The sequence below is a fragment of the Neolamprologus brichardi genome, chromosome 1 (genome assembly GCF_056152115.1).
Source record: "Neolamprologus brichardi isolate AB-2024 chromosome 1, ASM5615211v1, whole genome shotgun sequence".
Lineage (NCBI taxonomy): Eukaryota > Metazoa > Chordata > Actinopteri > Cichliformes > Cichlidae > Neolamprologus > Neolamprologus brichardi.
The window spans coordinates 34,610,619-34,625,194 of record NC_142104.1 but is presented as its reverse complement, the minus strand read 5'-3'; the positions used below and the strand labels follow the sequence as shown (position 1 = coordinate 34,625,194).

The following is a 14,576-nucleotide window of genomic DNA, read 5'->3' as shown; positions in this document are numbered from 1 at the left end:
CATTTTTATTAAGATTTTATTTTTTATCGACAGGGAATATAATAAAACCTGTCTTCCAATTCATTGCATTTGTGTGTGTGTGTGTGTGTGTGTGTGTGTGTGTGTGTGTGTGTGGTAGAAGTATCGGTTTTTGTACTCTGTATCGGCAAGTACTCAGATCCAAGTATCGGTATCGTATCGGTTTGAAAAAATTGGTATCGTTGCATCCCTAACATTTAGTATTTCTATTTGTACTTTTATTACGTCTTTCCCAACCTGTCCTGCCACCTGCATAATGTAAAAACTGAAATAAGAGCAATAGAAATGGAGAAACAAACAGATCAACCCTGAACAAGAGGAGTCTTGGAGATCTTGGAAAAGCAAAATGTGTTTGGCGCCACAGTTATGATCTGAGTGCACTGTGTGTGTGTCACTGGTGCATTCACATCATAAATCTGACTGCAGTTCTTACTGAACGTTTACTGATGCAGAGCTGTTGTTCCCGACGATGAAGTCAACCCAGACTTAAGCTGGGAACACTGAAGAGGCTTCAAAGCAGAGTGAGACGCCCGTGCAGTAGCGTGGATTTTTACTGGTTTAACACTTGTCTTTGCAGTGGGGATGATTGCGGTACAGTTATTACTGTGTAATAACAACCAGGCTTGTTTTAAGTCGGGCTCAATAATCGCTTGAGTTGCTTTCAGTCATGTTTGTTTGTTCTGTTTGTTCCAGATCTCGTCTGAAGTTCTCCAGTAAAAACGTTCCCTGTATGAACGGCTCAGATGTGAGACCTCCGGTTCTGTTCAGTATGGAGGAGGCCAGCACAGTAAGCAGCTCGGGTGCACGCTTTTTAAATGATGCAAAAGCTTCTTTATGAGTGAATCAACCAGACTAAGTTAACAATGAATTAAAATATGAATGTAAGTGTTTTGTAAATGCAGACCTTCTGTTTGCTGATGTGCAGAATATTCTGTAGCAGACCAAGAAACTCAATGAAGTTTTTGCAGCTTTCTGCCTCGAGGCCTATGGCAGCAGTAGACCAAAGGGGGGCCACTCCTGTCAGCTAAGGAAGCATAATTCATATGATGGTTTAATGGTTGGGCTTCTTTTTGTAGAGGCATACGTTGGGCCTCTTACTGCCAACTGAGCTGACCCTGTTTGTGCCTGTATGATGACAGCGGGTCTATGGCTGGCCCCAGCAGGCGAATACAAGATGTGTTGCAAAGCTCAAATCATCTCAGTCATTTCCTTAACACAACACTGAGTTCACTGTGGCCTCCACAGTCTCCAGATTTACATTCAGTAAGGCACCTCTGGGATGTGGAGGAACTGGAGATTTACACCTGTAGCCCCTCCCTGAGCCTGGATCTGCTGGAGGTTTCTTCCTGTTAAAAGGGAGTTTTTCCTTCCCACTGTCGCCAAAGTGCTGCTCATAGGGGGTCATATGATTGTTTTTCTCTGTATGTATTATTGTAGAGTCGACCTTACAATATAAAGCACCTTGAGGTGACTGTTGTTGTGATTTGGCGCTGTGTAAATAACATTGAATTGAATAGCTGCAACCACTATGTGACCATCATGTCAGCATGGACCAATCTCTGAGCAGAGTTTCTGTCAAACTGCTGAGACGGTTCTGAGGGAAAATGGGATCCAGCTGCTTTACTTTCACTGAATGTTATTAAGTGCAAACCTTTTCTTTTTAACTGTATCATAGAGGACCGTACCAAGCTGATTAAAGTTTAAATAACTAAAAACTCTGTTCTGTGATTCCAGATGTTTAATGGGATGTCTCTGGGATATCTGCAAGCCTTTATCAATGAACAGGAGAAACAGAGCATGAAGGATGAGACAGAGAGAGGGACCTGTGCAGGAGTAAGAGAATTTGGAGGCCATCTGGATCACAGGAAGAGTCGGGGACGCGGTAAGGACACGGGCTAATATTGGCTTCACATTGGTTTATGAATGTTTCAGTGCTGCGTGTGAATTTAAACCAGTAAAGTAAATACCCAGTAAGACTATTGAATAAAATAAAACTGGCCATGATCACCCTCAGTCACACCCAACAGCTGACACAGCAGCACAGATCCAGCAGTTCTGAAATCTGATGGTTTTGATGGTTTTTTTGTCTAAATTACTGGAGAAATCATCATGTTGCCTTTGGCTGATGTCACTGCAGAAGATGGATCAACTTAAATGGGAAAGTTAGAAGCCAGAGTTGGATCTTGAATCTTGAAAACAACGTTCCCTTTGTGAACGTGGTCGGGTTGTTGAGCTGCATAAGCAGGGTGTCTCACAGCTGCTGAGGAGGGACGCAGTAAGACAGTCATTTTGAATTTCTTAAATGATCCTGAGGGTTATGGAACAAAACATTTAATTGGGAGACCCCAAAAATGTCACCAGCACCAGCAAGGTCGTTACTGGTGCTGACTGCAGCCCCATAACCATCAGACGGCGTCTGAGACTGAAGGGCTGCAAAAACAAAACGCGTCTTCAAAGACCTCGTCTCCTTGAACGCCACAGAGCTGACCGTTTGGACCAAACATTGGACACGAGGTGGAAGGTGTTGGCCTACATCAGCTCATGGCTCAGTTTATACTGTTCTACACAAACACTTGACAAATCTTATCTGTGCATGCTTTATCCTCTCCATGCAACCCACCTGTTGTCACTCCACCTCACGTCTTCTGCTGCCAGTGATGGAGGCTGTCATGTGCTGGTTACTGGTTACTACCATTACTGCAGCTGGCCTTCTTCACTCTGGACTTCCTGATCCATAGATGTGACAGTCAGTAAATGTTGTTGTAGTTGACGTGACTTTTCTGTCAGTATTACCAACATGTTGTTAGTTACAGCAGCTGGTATGGAGCCCAGTAGTTTTCATTACCAGTATATAGACTGAGGCACGTGTTTGACCTTCAGGTCAGCTTCTGTTGTGTCTGAATCAGATTTTACTCTGATACTTAACATTTGATTCACAAATTATTTAGAGGCAAAGCTGAGTGAGAAACCTGTTTCTGAGGCATGGTCGCGTTTGAGTCCAGCCACATGAGGGCACTATTGATAAACGCATGAGAAGGAGCATTGGTATGCTCTTCACATCGACACTGCATCAGTTATACAAAAGTATCGGGCCAGCCCTCGTTTCTTTGTATTTAGCTGGGTGCAGCGATTTAGTGAAGCAAACATTAAAGGAAATACAGTATATAAGGAAAAATAGACTCTGTATAATTCTAATGAGCTTGGGGGGGGGCAGTCCATGACATGGACTGGCTGACTTTCCAGGTGGCATTACCAGCTGCATCAGTCTGACGGTACTTTTATTGCTTTAAATGACAATCTGGCTCAAAACTTTTGCACAGGTCTGTATGTCGAATGTGTCACTGAAACAGTATTATGTTTATACACGTATGTCTTTCCATGCCGTGCTCAGTTAACACTATATAGTAGACGTGATCTTTAGCCGTACCACAGTAAGAATGTGGTTGGACGTATTTATGCATTTATGTCTTTGTTCCTTTTTCAAAGGCTTCGGACCTGAGATGGCGCTGGCTGAGGTGGCTCTGAACATCCTGTGTTTACTGATGAAGGAGCAGTGGAGCTGGCTGTGCATGGAGAACATTCAGAAGACCATCAGACTTGTGTTTGGGACCCTTATTAACAGGTGAGCAGTTATTTAACAGTGGTGAGAGTCAACATGCAAGGATGAGGATTTACATTCAATTCAATTTATTTATATAGCTCCAAATCACAACAAAAGTCGCCTCAAGGCGCTTCATAGATACAGAGAAAAGCCCAACAATCATATGACCCCCTATGAGCAGCACTTTGGCGACAGTGGGAAGGAAAAACTCCCTTTTAACAGGAAGAAACCTCCAGCAGAACCAGGATCAGGGAGGGGCGGGGCCATCTGCTGTGATTGGTTGGGGTGAGAGAAGGAAGACAGGATAAAAGACATGCTGTGGAAGAGAGACAGAGATTAATAACAGATATGATTCAATGCAGAGAGGTCTGTGAACACATAGTGAGTGAGAAAGGTGACTGGAAAGGAAAAACTCAATGCATCATGGGAATCCCCCGGCAGCCTACATCTATTGCAGCATAACTAAGGGAGGATTCAGGGTCACCTGGTCCAGCCCTAACTATATGCTTTAGCAAAAAGGAAAGTTTGAAGCCTAATCTTAAAAGTAGAGATAGTGTCTGTCTCCCGAATCCAAACTGGAAGCTGGTTCCACAGAAGAGGGGCCTGAAAACTGAAGGCTCTGCCTCCCATTCTACTTTTAAATACTCTAGGAACAACAAGTAGGCCTGCAGAGCGAGAGCGAAGTGCTCTAATAGGGTGATATGGTACTACAAGGTCATTAAGATAAGATGGGGCCTGATTATTTAAGGCCTTGTATGTGAGGAGCAGGATTTTGAATTCTGGATTTAACAGGAAGCCAAAACAGGAGAAATCTGCTCTCTCTTTCTAGCATAAAAGGAATAAAAGCATGTTAATGGTTGGCAAAGTTGTGCTGTCCACCCCTGCGCTGCAGGCTGTTCCTACCTACACGACTCAGTTTTTATTATACCAAATTTAATACGTTTCAGAGGAGTTACTGAGAAGCTGCAGCACACACAGACAGTACACGGCAGTGACTGAGTACACTGAGATGTTAGTCTTTGTTAACACTGTGATAGAATCGGTTTACAAGCGGCAACGACAACATTTTAATGACATGTTGTTGACGCTTGCACATTCAGCCTCATCCTGGATGGCGTCTGCATTACTGATGGGGCTTTAGGTAACTTAACAAAACAGCCACTTTCATGTTAACAGAGTATAACGAGGCAGCAGCGCAGTGACTCAGCGCTGTCGTCTCACAGCAAACCATGGTTTTAAACGCTTGCATGTTTCATCGTTTGGAGGTTTGGAGTCTGAGCTGTCATTCAGCAGGAGATGGGAGACAAATGGAGAGGTCACAGTCCATTACAGGATGAGCTAAATCACACAGCAGCGTTAGCTACATATTAAATGTATACAAATATAAGCCACCCATTGTGTTAATGATTAAAATAGGGGCGTAAAAACAGTCAAAATGTTGGAAGAAGGAACACCTGAAGTACATTACTGTGCTGTGAACAATAATATGCATTTATTTTATTTTACATTTTAAATCCGTCTTTCTTTTTTTCATTGGTAGTGGGTTAAATGTCACAGCTCAGATGTTCTAGCACTTTCTCGTGGATCCACATCCTTGCAGGTCTGCTGTAGTTTCCCTTTGGTTTGCTGATGACTGTACGCGAGCTCTGGAACGACTCCACCCTACAGTCTGGTACACGTTGAGTACGGTTGTCATCACTGCACCGATCTGTCTCTGGCCCCCTCGTCCATCTTATGCATGTAATCAAGCCCCAAAGCCCCTCTCAGGGAACCAGCTCACTCCAAACCAGACCTGGGCAGCACACCAGAATGTCTTCATCTTCTTAATTACAATGATGTTTATTCGTGTAACATTCCAGAGACGAAACCTCACTGAGATGCTGCACATGTTGTGCTTTTGGCACCTGGGAGCTACTTAGTGCAGCTACAACACTTCATTGGTGCCGAAGCATCACTGAGCTCATTTCTCACTCACAGTAACGTTTAGAAACAGCCCAGAGTGACTTTCCAAGTGAATCTGGCTGATGCTGCTGCAACCTGAGGTGCTTATTACAAGGCTTTCAGCTGCAAAGTGTCTGTGTGCCGTAAAGTCTCCGCACGGAGCCAGGTCAGGACACGAAGACACACGTTTCCTCGTGGAAATTCCACAGAGAGGGCTGTTTATGAGCTGGAAGGCAGTCTGGGTTTGTGCAGTCGTTACAGAAGAGGGTTCAGGACGATCCATGTGAAAAATGAGTAAATAAAAGTCTAATTCAAGAAAAGTGCCCCACTTTTTTGAATCCCGGTGTTTTCATGTATTCTGTGAGTCTGTGTGGACATGTCTGCACTGCCCGGCCTCTGAAGAGAATGCAGACGCCAACCCCCCAAACATTTGTCACAGATGGGTATAGCTCCACTGCCAGTAAACGGGAGGCGGTGTTCTTGGGTTGTAGCGTCTGTGCCATCAGTCCTGTGACCTCACGTTCCCCGGGGTGTTAGCACCAGAATATCTAGCTTCATATTGATACCGAGTCCTCTATTTTAAGAGGGTCTGCCCTTCAAGTATGTAAGGCCTTGTGCTTTTGTTTGGCCTCGTCTATATTAGGCAGCAGCCTGTCAGCATCGCCCCGACAGCTCTGTCCTCTCATCACAGAGGTTTGTCTGTGTAGATCAGGTGAGATGCTGTCGGTAGAACCGCTACATGTGAAACTCTCGTCTTGTGCAGTTTCAGCCGTTGAAACAAATGAACAGGCTTATAAACCATAACACAAGATTAAATAATGATTCCTGGAAGAGCTGCGCACAATTATATAGAAGCTTTCTGTGAAAGTCCTGCTGCTGAAAGGGAAAATCGTCGACGACTGATTTAATAGTCGACACGTCGTTTGAAGCTTTGTAAGATCACAAAAGACGCAGGAATAAGTAGTAGGATTTAAGAGTGTAATAACGGACTGAAACAGAAGATGGCAGCACTGCATGTACAAGGATGCCAGCTGCCGTTAAACCCCGAAGAAGAAGAAGCTCTGTCCCAGAATTCATAGCGCGGCCCAGCTCAGTTTCCAACAATGGCGGCAGCTAGTTAGTTTTAATATTACTCTTATTATTCTTTCTGGGTCACAAAATAAACGTTTAACATATTTTCAGGCGAGAATGTAGCTGTGTAAACCTCAAATATCTGCTCAGTTTATCAAGACACCACATATTTTGAAAAGCGCTCCGACGTTTTCGGAGACGTCTGTTAGCCACTAGCTCGATAGCTAGCCGGGGGCTAGGCTAACTAGCGCCGTGAGAACACCGGACTCTCAGCAAATCGTTTTCAAACCCACCGCCGTCTTTCGCTACTCAGGTTAAACATGATATATAAGTCACTTAGATAACTTAAAAATGTTATTGTTTGGCTTTTTTCAGTATTTTATTTGTTCCTGAGTAAATCGGTTTGGCTGAGATTAAAGTTATAGTTTTTACACAGCTGAATAAACATCAAGCAGACAGCTGATTATCAGAAGTGTGAGATGCTCGAGAATTTACTCCGGTGTCCTGTTATATTTTAGATAGCAAGGAGTTTATTAAACTTCACCGAAACAATCTGCAAATTTTATTAAAATTTAATAAATTATCATCTTGTCTTTATTTTTAGTTAGCACATACCTTAAACACTTAAAGCTGTAAGCTAATGATAGTTATATAAGAGCAGATGGTGCTGGTGCAATAAGCTGTATGTTTTACGTCCAATGGATGATGATCTGATTAGTCGACTAATCGCAAAAATAATCGGTGACTAGTCGACTATCAAAATAATCGTTTGTGGCAGCCCTAGTTAGCAGAAGCCGGCCTCAGCACCTCAGGACCTTTGTAGCCTTTGTTTATAGCAGCTCATTGTCTGTGAGAGGCAGACGTGTCGCTCGTTTTTCTGCTGCTTCACTCGGGGCTGAAAAACCTTCACACAAGCATCCACGTCTATGAGAGGATGATATTTATATTCTGCTGCCCTCCTCCACCATCACACTCGTTGGTTTGTGTTGAACTCTACGTTAACATTGCATTTTAAAACTTAGAGATGGACCGATCTGTCAGTATTATATTTAGCCAGTGTGATGCTAGTGTAGGGTTAACGAGCTATGATCTGAATAATAAATTAGAGTGAAACCAAAAACTGAAACAGCTTATTTTTCACGTCTTCACCAGCAGGAAGAGTTTCAAACAGTCCAGAAGGATTTTCAAAGTAAAACTTGTAAAAAGTCTTTTCTGTTATTAACAGCGGGACACATTTTTCTGCACCAGTCTGCAGTGCTAAAATAATTAGGGTTAAATGATGTATAACTACATTACGCTAGTCTACTATGAGCACTTAATGCTTTTTACTACAGGCCACGTTCAACATACATGCGCACACCTGTTCTGTCCTTAATGTGGCTTTAAGATCACACTCAGTGCTGCACAGGGGCTTGTTTGAGTCCTTTGCTCAAGTGCACATTAGCATGCAGGCTGAAGGAGCAGGGGTTTGAAACTTACAGCATGTGATCGTGTTGCACGTCTGCTCATTGCAGTGACCGTGTGTTACTCTGCCGTGAACAGCATCGCCGCTCTGCTGCGCTCACTGGGAGAGTGAATCGGTTAGAGAGTAACAAAGAGCAGAGAGAGAACAGGAGACCGTTGGGTTCATTGTACACATAATTATAGTTGCAATCACTACATCGCCTGTCCAGCTCATGCTTGGGATTCTGTCTCAGTCTTTCAGTTATTCACTGTTGACCAACGTTTAAAAATGATGTTCAGAGACTGGGACAGAAATATTCAGCTGTTACATCTACTGCCGTGTTCATATGAATGTGCAGTAAGACCATGCAGGGCTCCGAGCTGCCATGGACGTCTGTGCAGGTGCAGAAACACCTGGAGCTTGCTGAGCTTTTATATATGTTTATAGCTGTTTAGTGGGAGGCAGCAGACACCTCGTCACAGGTCAGCCAGGCTTGAAAAGACGAGTTGATAGAGTGAGTGAGATGAAGCCAGGATCCAGCGGGCCAAATCTGGGTCTGTGTGTGACATGTCTGGCTGGAAAAGCCGTCTCTCCTATAAATGGGGTCCAAGGCGAGACTCTGGTTTGGGAGATGTCTGATTTTATGGACTGGAAAGTGGGACGGTTTAAAATGAATATCGTCTCCTTCTGTTAGACGGCAGTCTGGGTGGAAAACTCAGCTGCAGCCAGCTTGTTGTTAGTGTCTACATGTGCTGGTGATATAGCAGCGAGTGCAGATGTCTGCAGGCGTCTGTAGTCCATGTTCGGTTAAATGTGGCTGTCAAGATAAAATGTCGGTTGAAAGTTGACCATCCTGAGGTGGAAGAAAACTGTGAAGAGGACATACTGGAGCTTAGGAATGTGTACAAGCATGTAAGGTTGCAGTAGGAGGAAGTATGACAGTCCTGCACGTGTGATAGGAAAACTGATGCAACAAGGGCCTGAGATTTTCTCGGAAAGCCGTTGGACTAAGTTTTAGCTCTTGTGTAGGTGACTCTAGTCTGCACACTGCACCCTCGTACTTGTTCCTGGACACGCCCAGGATTCTCAGGACCTTTGTCATTGGTCTGAAGGACGTCCTTATATGCTCACTACACGTTTGGCTTCACCAAACTGCACGTGGCATCTCACCTCTGCCTCCTGTTGCACCTGTCATACAACACGATTCTTTATTTTTACTCCCTAAAACGGCTCATTAATGCTTCCATAAACAAGTCAAACATTACCACCAGACCTCGCTGACAGCTCGATGATGGAGGTGAGGATGAAAGGGAGCCCTGTCAGCGGTTGTCACGGCGAACGCTCTTTTTCGTTTGCTCGCTCTGGTTATTCTGCTGTTAATTAATACCCAGAGATCCCACTCTGACGTCCAGCGCTCTGCTTGGGTTTCACTCGTGGTGAACGAGTTGTTTGGCCTCGCTGACTGCTGCAGTATTTAGCCCGTGATCTCACTGTGGCATTGGGACAGAAGCGTAAATTTGCTGTCAGAACTGATGCTAAGAAAATCCTGCTTTTCTGTCTGTTTGATGTAATCCTCTGTGTGGCTGCTCTGAGCAGGCCGAGTGCTTCAGAGCCACGAGGAACACCCTCAGATGTTGAAGGACCTGTTTGTGGCACAGGAAGAGAGCCTGGTGTGGGCCCACACTCGAGGGCGTCCATACGCTCATGTTTGCTTAGTGCCAAGTTTTGATATATTGAGCCGTGTGTGAGGAAAGGTGCTTGTGTGGATGAATCTATGTGTGGCAGCTTAAGTAGGAAGACGAGCAGAAAGCATCAGAGGAATAAAGGCAGATGTGACGTTCTTGTCTTGCAGATGTTTCAAAGGTTAAAAATGCACGACTGATTTTGATTAATGAATGATTTACATCAGAGGTCTCCAACCTTTTTTGTGCCACGGACCGGTTTATGCCCGACAATATTTTCACGGACCGGCCTTTAAGGTGTCGTGGATAAATACAACAAAATAAAACTAGTACCGGTACCGAAAAAAAGAAGATTTATTCATAACACATGTGAAAAGACCCAGGAAAACAGAGTTAACGATAAAAACGATAACAAAATAATGCTGAAAACCGATAAAAACCCTGAAAACTATACATTTCACACCTGAGCCTCAACTCTCGCGGCCCGGTACCGGTCCGAGGCCCGGGGGTTGGGTACTGCTGGTTTACATAACACCTTATTTTTCACTTGTTTAGCATCATGGATGCATCTTTGAATGTTTGGCTTCCAGAGGCACATAAAACAAATCATTTGGGTTTAGAGAAAAAAGACAGTTGGAGAGCTTTTTCTTTTCGTGCCCGTTTCTGTGGAACAACCTCCCTCAAGATGTTCGGCAGGCTGCTCTGTGGAGGTTTTTAAAACTAAGCTGAAGGCACATTTGTTCACCTTATCTTACAGGTCTTAATTCTGTGGCTTTTAAATTTTTACTGTTTTTAACTTGTATTGTGTCTTTTACCTGTATCGCTTTTATTATTATTATTTTTATCTTTTTAGTTTCAAATAGTTGTACAGCACTTTGTTTGTTTGAAAGCGCTTTATAAAGTTATTAATTTTAAAATGCAACTTTTTTTATTTTTGCTGCAGCTGGAAAAGCAGACGTGTGTGTCGCTCCACATAAACACAACACTTATCGTTGGAGCTCCGTGCTGCTACATCCAAATGCAGTTTACCCGCATCATCATTAATCTGCTGCAGTGTCGCCACTGAGCAAAAAAAGACTGTGCAAGCTGGATAGTTCAGATGCTCTAATCTAAACTTATTACATGTGAAAATAAGTATTAGCACAGATTTAGACCAGGTTATTATGAGTGTAAGAGAATAGTCGTGAGTCAGGTGTTGGAGACGAGGATATTTTCACTCTTCCACTTGTGACTCTACGTTGTTATTGATAGCATTTATTCTTTCGGACTTTGGCCGCCGCGCCTGTGTCAGAGTTCATATTTTATCATAACAGACGACATCATGCCTTATTACTGCATGAAGACCAGATGCTTGTGTCTGACAGTGCTGCGGGTTTAAATCACTGATTGGCCTCTTTGACGCAGCTGGTTGTTTCCACAGAGTCGTCCGCTGTTCCCGGGGCAGGTGTGACGTGAACAGAAGATGAGTTCACTCTCAGGGTAAAAAGTGCAGGTGGGCAGAGGGGTGGGCCACGCATGACAGAATATTGGTATAGGTGAGGGAGCGGGGTTTCAGGCTGTGTCAGCTTCTGGTGTGGCATCCATGAACAGGCCGTTACAGGATAAATCAGATCAGCTGTTGTTTTTAGCTCAAACTGTTTAACCCTTTAAAGCCGGTCGGAGCGGGCACGCTCCGTTTTGCATAACTACTTTTTAAATCCCGGTAGCTCTGCAACCACGTAAGCTAGCGCAATAATTTTTTTGCATATGAAACCAGAGGAATTGTACTTACATCTTATGCCATCAGCTTGTCCTCGGTCACAGTTTCCTTCCACATATACAGTGGGGCAAAAAAGTATTTAGTCAGCCACCGATTGTGCAAGTTCCCCCACTTAAAATGATGACAGAGGTCAGTAATTTGCACCAGAGGTACACTTCAACTGTGAGAGACAGAATGTGAAAAAAAAATCCATGAATTCACATGGTAGGATTTGTAAAGAATTTATTCGTAAATCAGGGTGGAAAATAAGTATTTGGTCAATAACAAAAATACAACTCAATACTTTGTAACATAACCTTTGTTGGCAATAACAGAGGTCAAACGTTTACTATAGGTCTTTACCAGGTTTGCACACACAGTAGCTGGTATTTTGGCCCATTCCTCCATGCAGATCTTCTCAAGAGCAGTGATGTTTTGGGGCTGTCGCCGAGCAACACGGACTTTCAACTCCCGCCACAGATTTTCTATGGGGTTGAGGTCTGGAGACTGGCTAGGCCACTCCAGGACTTTCAAATGCTTCTTACGGAGCCACTCCTTTGTTGCCCGGGCGGTGTGTTTTGGATCATTGTCATGTTGGAAGACCCAGCCTCGTTTCATCTTCAAAGTTCTCACTGATGGAAGGAGGTTTTGGCTCAAAATCTCACGATACTTGGCCCCATTCATTCTGTCCTTAACACGGATCAGTCGTCCTGTCCCCTTGGCAGAAAAACAGCCCCACAGCATGATGTTTCCACCCCCATGCTTCACAGTAGGTATGGTGTTCTTGGGATGCAACTCAGTATTCTTCTTCCTCCAAACACGACGAGTTGAGTTTATACCAAAAAGTTCTACTTTGGTTTCATCTGACCACATGACATTCTCCCAATCCTCTGCTGTATCATCCATGTGCTCTCTGGCAAACTTCAGACGGGCCTGGACATGCACTGGCTTCAGCAGCGGAACACGTCTGGCACTGCGGGATTTGATTCCCTGCCGTTGTAGTGTGTTACTGATGGTGACCTTTGTTACTTTGGTCCCAGCTCTCTGCAGGTCATTCACCAGGTCCCCCCGTGTGGTTCTGGGATCTTTGCTCACCGTTCTCATGATCATTTTGACCCCACGGGATGAGATCTTGCGTGGAGCCCCAGATCGAGGGAGATTATCAGTGGTCTTGTATGTCTTCCATTTTCTGATGATTGCTCCCACAGTTGATTTTTTCACACCAAGCTGCTTGCCTATTGTAGATTCACTCTTCCCAGTCTGGTGCAGGTCTACAATTCTTTTCCTGGTGTCCTTCGAAAGCTCTTTGGTCTTGGCCATGGCGGAGTTTGGAGTCTGACTGGTTGAGGCTGTGGACAGGTGTCTTTTATACAGATGATGAGGTCAAACAGGTGCCATTCATACAGGTAACGAGTGGGGGACAGAAAAGCTTCTTACAGAAGACGTTACAGGTCTGTGAGAGCCAGGGATTTTCCTTGTTTGAGGTGACCAGATACTTATTTTCCACCCTGATTTACGAATAAATTCTTTACAAATCCTACCATGTGAATTCATGGATTTTTTTTTCACATTCTGTCTCTCACAGTTGAAGTGTACCTCTGGTGCAAATTACTGACCTCTGTCATCATTTTAAGTGGGGGAACTTGCACAATCGGTGGCTGACTAAATACTTTTTTGCCCCACTGTAACTTTGCAAAAACTGCATAAAAAGCACTTGCAGCAACAAAAACATAATATTCCAGAAACACGCTTTGCCGATCCGATCAGCTGTTCATAACACTTCCTACGTTGGATAAGACGTCAGCGCGAACTATCGCATGTCCTCCATGACCTGCCCGAAACCAGAAGTGACGTCATTTTCACGGAAATGTATTTTTTTTACCATCAGGGCCTCATGAGCCTATACTGGTGTTTTTAAAAGTTATGTTTGACTTTATGACTTTCTGTGTCGTTTCTGGGATGCTTAGGACTCATATTGCACTGCTGGAAATAGTTTATTTTGATGCATATGCTGCTTTTTTGCAAATTTGCATTATAATATTTATTTTCGTTTTTCCTGCAGTGTATAAAAATTGGTGTGTTTAAAAAATAAAACTATGAAGACACTCAAAATAAATTTCCTGTGGTGGGAAACTATTTTGTGCAACTTTTTTGTATTTACAGTTTTGAGGGATAAGCCTCTTAAATTTCTCTAACTAGAAATATATGTTAAAAAAACAAAAACGATTTTCAATTTTTTGTAGTTTATTGCACTTTTTTGCAATTTATGTAATTACTATGCACTTAATGCAGACATATTATTAAATTTTAGGCTATAATGGTTGTATTGATGTATAGCAACTTGAAATGCTCCCAAAAATGGCTCCACAGCATGTAAACATATAATATAAGCTCTGGCAGACTTGGTTCTATGGTCGGTCTTAAAGGGTTAAGTTGGAAGTTTTCTCTGTATCATGTCACCAACATGACATTATTTCCTCTTGACAAATATTGTGTTGTGTTACGCTCCTATTCCTGCTGAGCTATGCAGTCGTCTCCCTGGGACATTACAGATCAGATATCTACATCACAGCCTCAGCGTGCCGTCGGTCAGAGCTCGCCGTCCTCCTCGTCTGTTTGTCCTTATCTGGGTTTAGAAACTTGTAGAGACAGCGAGTGCTTGTTTGGCAGGAAATAAAAGTCAATATAAGTCTTTGTTGTTCACAGTCTTGATAAAGTTAGATGGAGGGCGAGAGGTGCATGTTTAAATGCTGTCAGGATGTTTGCAGAATAAAGATGTCTTAAATAAGGACAGGAGCAGGATGAAGTCATGTCCTCTTCACTCCCCTGGTGTCATGTTTTCACCGCTCACCTGAGATGTGGCTCCAAAGTCACAGTTGATCTTCTGTGTCCAGAGACATACTTGAGAAATGACATGTCTGCGAGCTTATTTTAGTTCAAACAGGACCTGGTTCTACTTTTCTGTCTTTACCTTAAATGGTTACTAAAGCAAATCCTGCCGTGCAGCACTGCTCGGCCTGCTCAGCTGGTGTTTTTGTCCTGTCCCTCAGGGTTTACAAAGCATCTCGCTTTCCTCCTGAT

The 14,576-nt window shown here is 43.6% G+C and overlaps 1 protein-coding gene across 1 annotated transcript in view; it reads left to right on the top strand.

The window, feature by feature from the left end:
- snx19b (sorting nexin 19b) overlaps positions 1-14,576 on the top strand; it is a 49,824-nt gene that overhangs the window by 7,835 nt on the left and 27,413 nt on the right. The window contains exons 9-11 of the mRNA XM_087841293.1: positions 712-805; positions 1,753-1,900; positions 3,505-3,640. Of these exons, the coding sequence (XP_087697419.1) occupies positions 712-805; positions 1,753-1,900; positions 3,505-3,640 (378 nt within the window). The remainder of the gene's footprint in view (positions 1-711; positions 806-1,752; positions 1,901-3,504; positions 3,641-14,576) is intronic.